Here is a 9,328-nt window from a genome sequence, read left to right as displayed (position 1 = left end):
AGGCTAAAAACACATTTAAAACTTGCCCTGTTTGAGCCTGTTGGGTGCTTACTCTAGCAGGAGGATAACACTGTGTAGGCAGCACCGATTGGTTTTGTTTTTCTTACTACTGACAGCACTCCAAATTTACAAACAACAGAGCTATGTGTTGAAATCGGTCGGAGTACTCCTTTAATGCTAAATATGAATTATTGCAATGCAGGCAGTAGGGCACTTTGGCAACCCACCAAAAACGCAATTCTTTGAGAATACTGAAAAAGTTTCAAACCATTTGGTCTTATAGACAACATGTTCTCATATCAAAATTGTACAAGTGGTCCAAGAAATATTGAGATCCTTTATTTAAGTAAAAATATACAGTAACATAAAGTTTTAAAAGTATAAGTCCTGCATTAATAAGTACAAAAACAAATTTTCACCAATTTCTTTACTTGACTTTAAAGAGAACGGGAAAAGGAGGACAATTCTTTCTATTATCCTATCTTATGCATTTACAATCAGTAAAAAAAAACAGTTTTCATCCAGGAAGGTCAAAGTAAATGGTCAAGTGAGCAGAGTTTCACTGTCTTGCTCCAGGACACTTCAGCAGGACAGATGTTTGCCAGCGTCTGTCCTGCTGATTGGAGGCATACCCATGTCACTTCTGAGAAACTTCAAAAAGGAATGCTGAATCTCTTGTGACAGTATGACCTGCATGTGATGAAGACAGCCAACCAGAGTTTAGAAATATCTCCCAAACCACCCCTTGATTCAAGAATAAAGCCTCACATGTAACTGTTTGATTCAGGGAGGAAAATGTGCCAAGAGCTGCCATCTTTCATCATGTTATGGGTGGCTCAGTGCAGTATAACACTAATGAGTGCTGATGTCCACCGCTATCCTCTTCCTCCTGTTCTTATCATCCTCCCCTGGAAGGATGAGAGCAGATCCGGTAATGACAGGATTTTAAAGGAGCCCCCATGGCCCAACTCTTAACACCCAAAAGGCTGGCCGGTCACACCCAGCACACACACTTTCTCCCTATTTCCCTTTCCCCCCCACACATACAAACAGAAACCCCTGTTCTCTGTATCAGAATTAGCCACCGGCTGCTCTCCAGTCAGATCTGCTCAATATTTCACCCTTCCAAAAAAACGCCCTCTCTCTTCTCATTGTTCACTGGAGGCCGCACATTGCCACAGTCATAGTTGTGTCAGAGCAATCAATCACCCATCAATGTGAAACGGCTACACCGACACAGAGAAAACACAACAACTGCACTGTAATTCCCCCCCAAACTCCTCCCTTACTATCCCCCCGACATCTGTCCTTTGGAATCTCCATCCGGTCCTTTCTCTCATTCTTCCTTCATCACTATGTCCATAGCTCATGGATGAATACAGACATCACACCCATTATCACCTCTCTGTGATTCAGTCTCTTGATTCATTTCCCAGCTGGTGACCTTCTAACCCATATGCAGAAATATGCAGACACACACAAGTCCATTCACACATGTAGGCATGCACATTTGCATTGTTTGCACACATGATGTACACATATGTGCTACACAATTGATTATACAGACCACGTTTCCTATTTTTGGATAATTTCATTGTTTTTTTCAATTAATTCTGTACGTGACTGACAGTGTTGGGCAGCAATGCTTTACTCTGTAACCTTTTCAGTAATGAGCAGTGTATGGAAATTGAACAATATTTGAAATGTAACAAAAACATAACAGTAACTTATCTAAGTAACACTCAAATACTTTGAAATTGCTTGTGGCTTGTTGGTTGTCTTGCTGGGAGTTTTATGGAGAGTTGATCTCAGTTTAGTTTCTGCATTCAGATGAGGAAAAGTCTTGTTGAAATGAGCCTCAACCACTGTTGCTATTGAGAAGAATGTGATTAAGAGAAATAGCCAATTCAAAACAAAACATTTCATTTGTGAAAAAACCGGGCACCATAGTTTCTGAATTCATCTAAATTTGACATTTAATTGGTATGATCGGCAGACTGTATTGTCAGTTTTCTCGACAGAAACCTTCAGCTTTAACTCAGTGTTAGCAACGCTCGTAACAGAATTTTAAATTGTGTGATGGATGTTTTTTGCCAAAATGAGACCTTTACTCCCCAAAACCATGGGCGCCCGACATAGCTCTTAATAAGCTGCTTTATAAGTTGATCTGAAATGTCTAGAATGAATCTAAACATTTAGATGAGAACTGGAATAGAAAGTCTGGTACACATTCTTTTACATTAGCTGATTAATACAAAAGCAGCAAGGACTATTTTCCTTCTGAAAATAATTATCCATCCATCCATCCATCCATCCTCCCATCATCCATCCAGATAATCTTATGAAACTAAATGCATCAATATCATGATTGTTGGAGACATCATCATCATTACCCATTTCACTGCTTATTAACACATCTGTCATCTACCCATTAATCATCGCTCCCTTCTGCGCCCCAAATCATCCATCCATCCTTCCACCCATCTTTTTCAGTTCATACCTGGAGTTGGTCATATCTGCCTGTCCTCCTTGACTCTTCTCCAGCCCAAGCTTGGTGAAAATCCCGACCAACACCATGATGGCTACCACTCCACAGATAATATACACGATCATGTGGGTCCGATCCTTGTCCGGTTCCTCTTGGACCTCTGTGACGGTTGCCGCTGGCCCCCCGGTGTTTGCCCAGACGGGTGTGTCATAGTTGGAACAGGAAGTCTGGTCCAAACTGTGGACTTTGAACTGGCAGCAGAAGCGATAGAAGCAGGAGCCACAACAGAACAGGTAAATACCTGCGTTACAGTTGAAGGGCGGGTCCCACTGGCCCATGACGTCATAGTAACCCCAGCAACGGTTACCACTAGTTGGAGCTGTTTTGTCCTCGGGTGGGGCATCTGGTGTGGGTGTTGCCAGCGCGGCCTCTGGTATTATAGAAGGCTCGGTTGTCTCGTTGCTGGAAAAGAACTGGGCCAAAGCCTGACCTGACGGCCAAGAGTTCAGTCCCCCCAGAGAGGTCAACGCTAGGAGAATGGCCAGGGAGAAGTTTACCAAGAGTGGATGCACGGAGTTGGCCATCTTGAACTTACTCCAGTATCTTGTGGTGGCTCGGTGCTGATGTGTATTTCAATGATAGCAAAGCGCCTAGGTTCAAAAAACAACAACAAATACATAGAAAGTTAAATATCCTTCTTGTCCAGAGCTTTCCATTATAGTATTGTAACTGAATGAATCTGTGAGCTTTTTAAGAAACCATTGAGATAACAGTTTTGATAAATTGAGGGGGGTTTGCCATATATGCATGCCTGGAAAAATGAATAAAGAGCATTGAATTTGCATTACAGAACATGGAATTGGCGTCAAGGTGCAGAGGAACAAGTGAGTGAAAGAAATCAATCTCACATCTCAACAGGAGTGAATGAGTCCCTTGTGAGCAGGCACTCACATGCACAGACGTATCACAGTCCCTGGCAGATGGGAACTGTCCTATGTGTGTAGGTGTGTGTTTATCAAAGTAGACAACAAAAAACAAATCAGGATTATGTCACCTTTCAGAAAGCCATATGTCATCAGCAGAGGCTGTGGTAGACAAATCCAAATCCTGGTGGCTTGGAGGAAATCTAGTTCAGGAGGGTGTGTTGAATGAACTTGCCTCTGGCATTTCTTGCATTAAGCTCCCCTGCTGAGTGGATGGATAATCCGGGAAAAGTGACAGTCAGACGCAGAAGTGAAAGTCTTGGTTCCTTGCAGAAAAAGAAGGCAGTTTCCTCTCAAACTTGTAGATAGTCACACACTCCCACATGAAAGGCTTTTCACTTCGGAGACGGACTCATATTCCTGAGTGGATAGCAACTGTAATGCTCAACGCTGGAATAAAATCAGTTCTGATATCCTGGGGAAAAAAAACTCTGACCAGAGATCTGTGTTTTCCTCTGGAGTTGTCTGTCTCTCAGAGCTTAACTCGAGTCTATCGTCACCCTTCTCTCAATGTTGCTTTTCAAAACAAGGTGTTTTATTTTTGGGGTGGGCATCTTTTTCGCTGCCACCTTGCTCCACGTTGGTGAACGTTAGTCCCTCCTTGAGAAGTGTGGATCCAGTCTTTTATGATTGATATTAAATGTTGAGCTTTTATTTTGTAAAGCTTGTGTAGGATACCTCCTTCCAATTTCCAACCAAAGACCCAACAGGTAACAACAGCTGTGCAATATTCTTTAAAACATTACTCCAGGCTCTCGTCAAGCTGAAATCCTTTGATGATTACAGTCCAAAAGCTCTTGCACCTGAGGCGTGTTTTCTCTCACTTACTCACTCACGCACACATACACACTCACACACAAATACAGCTGAAATCCCCCTTGTGACAGTGCTCTGTCAGTGTCAGTCTGTAGCTTTAAAGCGACACACAAGGAGTCCAATGGCTTTTGTTCTGGCCGTGTGCAGGGCTCCTGTTGCTGCGTACTCACTCCACTGGAACCCCTCCTCTCTGTGGATCCCAGGGTCTCTAACAGACCCGGGACACCAGCTGTATGCTCTGTTCTGTCAGCCTGCTCTGTACTGCCAACAAGTGCAAAGACTAAATGGGAGAAGACGCGAAAGAGAGAGGGGAGGGGGGCTGATGTTGAGATACTGAATCTGTGATCTTAATGTCTTAGCGTTGCTGCACCCAAGACTCAAGGGAAGCTGTAAAAAAAAGATGCTGGAATACTTGACCAGAGTGGAGTGTCCCACATAACGGATCGTGGCTTCAAAAGGTTTTTGTCTCTCCTTCAGTGGTTTGCTTTTGGCTTAGCTATTGACTACCCCTCTTTGCTTAAACTCTCCCTCTATCCTCTGTTTGATATTTCTTTTGCTGCCTCACAACTTACCTCCCCCTTTCCTCTCAGCCCGAGCAGGGCTGTATGGGCTTTTGTCGTTGCTGAGGAAATATCAGCGAGGGGGTGAGAGAGCCTGTGGACTGCCCTCTGCACTTTCAGTGTCGCACTTGTGCAAGCATCACTGGAATAATGCTCCCCCAGCCCATACGGACGACAGAGACAAGTGGAGATGCGACAGCCAAACGTGGCAATGAGGGCAGATCAAAAAATTTCCCGTTTTCAAAAGAAGCCCCCTTTGGAAATATAGGACTGTCTGCAGCAGAAACTCTGTTGTTCAACAACTCAGTTGCCTTTTTTTTTTTTCTCTCCAAATTTACATGAATGTATTTTTTTTGTATTTTTTTTTTTCCCCGTCTGAAAAAAAATCTAAAATCTCAAAGCATTAATATGCAACAGTTTTTAGCCACATGCTGCATATTATCTCCCAAATTTTCATGCCATGGATTTTGCTGTCAATTCAGTCCTTGTCCGGCTTCAGCTTCTTTGAAAACAGGCATAATTTGATATATATGTATAGGAATTTTATATATATATCATATGTATGTGTTTTCACTGGTGCTCTGCTTGTGGGATGCTCCAAACGGAAGTGGGAAGAGAAAGCAATAAAATGCTTTTTTTTTTTTTTTTTTTTTTATTCCATCATCTCCATTTGTTGTTGCTTCTTCATCAGTGTGTATTCCCTTATTTCCTCGTTGTCTCAGTCTGCTCAGTGCGTCTGTATCCCGTTGCTGGGTGATGCTCGCGTGCTGCTGTTGTTTTCTGGGGGACTGGATGACAATGTCCCTCACACACACACAACACACCACAACACAGACACAACAACCACACTCTCCTCTTTCTCTCCACTCTCCCTCTCAAACTCACTCCTCCCTCTCTCACTCACTCACTCTCCTCCCCTCCCTCGGTCTCTCACAACCACACCACAAACACAACACACACATCTTTTGTGCCTTAATGAACGCAGCTCTGCCTGCAGACTCTCCCTTTCGCTCTCCTCCTCTCTCTCATTATGTGTCACTGACACTCTTCTCCCAGTTTAGTCGTTAGTACCACATTTTTCTTTTCTTTTTGGCTTCCAACTATTACAACTCACTCCTTGTATTTTCCCCTTCATGTTCCCTCCATTCCTTTCATCAGCTTTTTTATGCATTATCACCGTTTACCTCGTCTGTCTACCTGTTCAGTTTGCGTGTGCCCTCTGTGTGTGCTCTCTGTGCGTGTTCGGTGTGTGTGCTTCTGTGTGGTGTGTGTGTGTGTGTGTGTGTGTGTGTGTGTGTGTGTTTATAATCACTGCGCTAATGCCTCTGCACATCCCCGTCTTTGTGGGAGCATGCCTGAAACATGTGTGATGCGGCAGTCTTTAAGAGCTGATTTGGAGAGAGGGGAGAGAAGGATGGAGGAAGAGAGAAAAATAGGGAAGGAGGAAGCGAGGGTGAGATAAACAGAGGGGAAGAGCGAGGCAGGAAGAAAGAGAGGGGAGGGGAGAATTGGACAGCGGAGCGGCTGCCAAAGAGAAGGCTTGACAGAGAGTAGCAGGGGAGGGAAAGAGGAGAGGAATTATAGCAGGGAAGGGAGGGGGATTAAGAAGCATAGGGAAAGCAACTGGAATAGGAACTGACAGAGGGATAGTGGGAGAGAGTGGGGGATAGGAAGGGAGTGCAGACAGGTAGGTGAAAAAAAGAAAAGCTATCTCAAGGGAAAGGGACATATTAGACCCGGAGAGAAGAGAGAGGGACTAGTCTTCAGTGATAATTCAGGAGGGTAAAATAGAAATAGTCCCATAATATAAGGCTCCAGAATATTCCCGAGAAATTGACTGGAAGGGGTGTTATAAATTTTGAATAATCTCAGATATAATGTTAAATATGAACTAGATTTTGAAGACAAAGAAGTATTGCCTCTGGGTCTGATTATGAACCGGGCAAACCCCATCGGAAAACACTGAGTGTGTGGGGGGGGTGCAATGCTTAATATTTTATTCTGTTTCTAAGTGGGTTACATTAAATTCATCTTTTTACATAAAACGCTTAAAAGGCTTTTCTTTCATTTCCCTGTCACGCTCTCCTTTTATCTTTTTTTATCTTTATATACACTCCAGAGACTTTCATGCATTTGAGCCACACTGTCTTTTTTGTTGTTGTTTTTGCTGCAAGTACCCCCAGTTCATCTTCTCTTGCTGTGTGTACTCTGTCCAACCCTCTCAGCCTAAATTTGCTTAAAATTTTTTGGCGGAGTGCATCAGGAGTTATGTCAAGAAATACACACAAGCACACTGACGGCATTCACACAAACATTGCAAGCCGACACACACTCCTAGGACTTCACACTGCAGTTCTGTAATGTGCCACAAATCAGCTAATCCTCCTCCTTCCTGCAGACTGACATTAAAGTGTCTTTGGCACATTTACTGTAATGGAAAGGAGGTCATTCATTTTGAAATAGAAATAAAAGTTGTGGGGAATAAAGAGTGGTTTACCACCATCAGAAACGCAGGACGCAGAGAGGCGCTGAGATGTGGAAGCGAAGGGTGTTTGCTGAAAACCAAGATGGGAAGGAAAGAGGGATTAGATGGATGGAGAGGAGTCCTAGGGGAGAGATGGAGGGCAGAGAGTACAGATTGGGAAATCTGTCTTAAATCATATCTCTGTCTCTCCCGCTCGCCCTCTGCTTGGCTATGGTATAATAGCACTCTCTCTTTCCACTCTCTCTCTCTGGCATGTTCTTTTTTTTCTCTCTTTCTCCTGCATATTTAATGCAGTAGTAGTTTCATATATTATGTTATGTTCACACCCCTAATGTAGAGCACATTTTTCATGCAGGGCGATTACATGCAAAGTCGATGCAAAAACGCAAGTAGATACAAATTTGGGCCAATGACCCAACGCAATTTATGTCACTGCAAATTGAGAATTTTTAAAGCTTGTGTTGCCTAAGCCTATCAGCATTAAGATTTCCTGATGTCACCGACATTGTTGAATCAGATATAGAGGAAAATGTTGTTGGTATCTACATGATCCAACAAATATACTGTTTTGCATTAGTAATAAAATTTCACATAACTGCACACTTACAAAATGCCTGGGCCCATGTGCTCCACTTAGGGAGCTATAAACATGCAAAAACACACTGTGTACCTAAAGGTATCATCAGTACATTGAACTTCTTTTCCTTTCCTCTCATTAGATCTTACTAAGTTTCCTAAAAGTCAACCTCATTCTCACGCGTCCTCTGTCACCTGCCTCGCTGCCACTTTAAACCAGATCCCCTTTTACTTTGTCCTTCCTTAAGCCTGTCTCCAACTCTCAACTCATCTTTCCCAACCTCTCATCAAACTGTCTCCCGTTGTCTCTAAAATTCCAGTGTATGTGCCACGCCACGCCTGTCACTCCTTTTTGTCTCGCTCTGTGGCACTTCCTTCCATAAGCCATAGCTGCTCATCACCCCTGTACTCTCTGACTGTCACTCAATATAGATTAGTTCAGGTTGGAGATGAACACAGAGAAAACGGATGTAGTTATGTGAGGGTTACTCAGACATGGCCGTGACAGGATGCAGAGAGAGAGAGAGAGAGAGGGAAAACAAGATGGAGAAATTTAGGAGGAAGTGAAAGTCTGAAAGCAATGAAGTTGCTACCAAAATAACAAATAAAGATTTAAAATAAATAGCTAACGAGGGAAAGAAAAAAAAAACAGACATAGATCAGGGGATTAGGTTATAGAGACATCTGCAGGGATGATGGATGGATGCGATTGTACGAGTGTTTCTCTTTTTTTGATTCACTGTTCCACATGGCTCCGATCAGGTGACCTTCCACAACCTCGACACACACACACACACACACACATACACACACACCTATAAATAAAAGCGTTTGTGTCCTGCGTGTGTCTCTGCGGCCTTATTTTATTGCCTTTATCTTTCAGACCGTGACACTGGTGTTTTTCACTGCAATGACCAAATTAAACGTGTTGCTGACTCTGTTAAGCCAGGCCAAAACTGTATGAAGGAACAGTAATTTAGCCCCGGACTATAGAATCTCTGCCAAATCGGTTTTCATTTGGATTGCAGTATGATGGGGGAGGGGGGACCGGGAATCATTCCCTGTACGATCAACTTTCTGGCTCTCGAAATTTGTTGTCCCCCTGTCGTCTCACGTCTTTGAATACAATTTTAAAATTGACAATACTAACCGGGGGTTCTGTGTTATGTTAAGTGTGAGCAGCCATGTTGTGACCGGCCAGTTGACCCGTGCTAAGAAAATGTTACTGCAGTGTTACGCAATAAGATCGGACAGCCGGGATGGATTGGTCACCAGGTCAACAAGCATTTGCCCAAAAACGACAATTAAAACTTGGGCAGAAATTAGCTGACTATGGCTGGCAGTGTAGACTTTCAGCCAAGTATAGATTTGTGTCCCAAAGGTTAAAGATGAAAGAAAAAAAAAAAAAATTTAAAGTTTC

At 43.2% G+C, this 9,328-nt stretch overlaps 1 protein-coding gene across 2 annotated transcripts in view; it reads right to left on the bottom strand.

Annotated features, from left to right (window-relative positions):
* LOC116702326 (protein shisa-9) overlaps positions 1-5,656 on the bottom strand; it is a 101,369-nt gene extending 95,713 nt beyond the window's left edge. Inside the window, exons 1-2 of one of the 2 annotated variants that reach the window (XM_032536496.1) lie at positions 3,543-5,656; positions 2,501-3,138 (exon numbers count right to left, since the gene is read on the bottom strand). In XM_032536496.1, the coding sequence (XP_032392387.1) occupies positions 2,501-3,072 (572 nt within the window). In that variant the 5' untranslated portion in view covers positions 3,073-3,138; positions 3,543-5,656. The remainder of the gene's footprint in view (positions 1-2,500; positions 3,139-3,542) is intronic. The other variant, XM_032536497.1, reaches the window with a different exon arrangement.
* Between the last annotated feature and the right edge of the window lie 3,672 nt (positions 5,657-9,328).

The sequence above is a fragment of the Etheostoma spectabile genome, chromosome 15 (genome assembly GCF_008692095.1).
Source record: "Etheostoma spectabile isolate EspeVRDwgs_2016 chromosome 15, UIUC_Espe_1.0, whole genome shotgun sequence".
Taxonomy (NCBI): Eukaryota; Metazoa; Chordata; class Actinopteri; order Perciformes; family Percidae; genus Etheostoma; species Etheostoma spectabile.
This window is presented reverse-complemented; position numbering and strand designations above follow the sequence as displayed.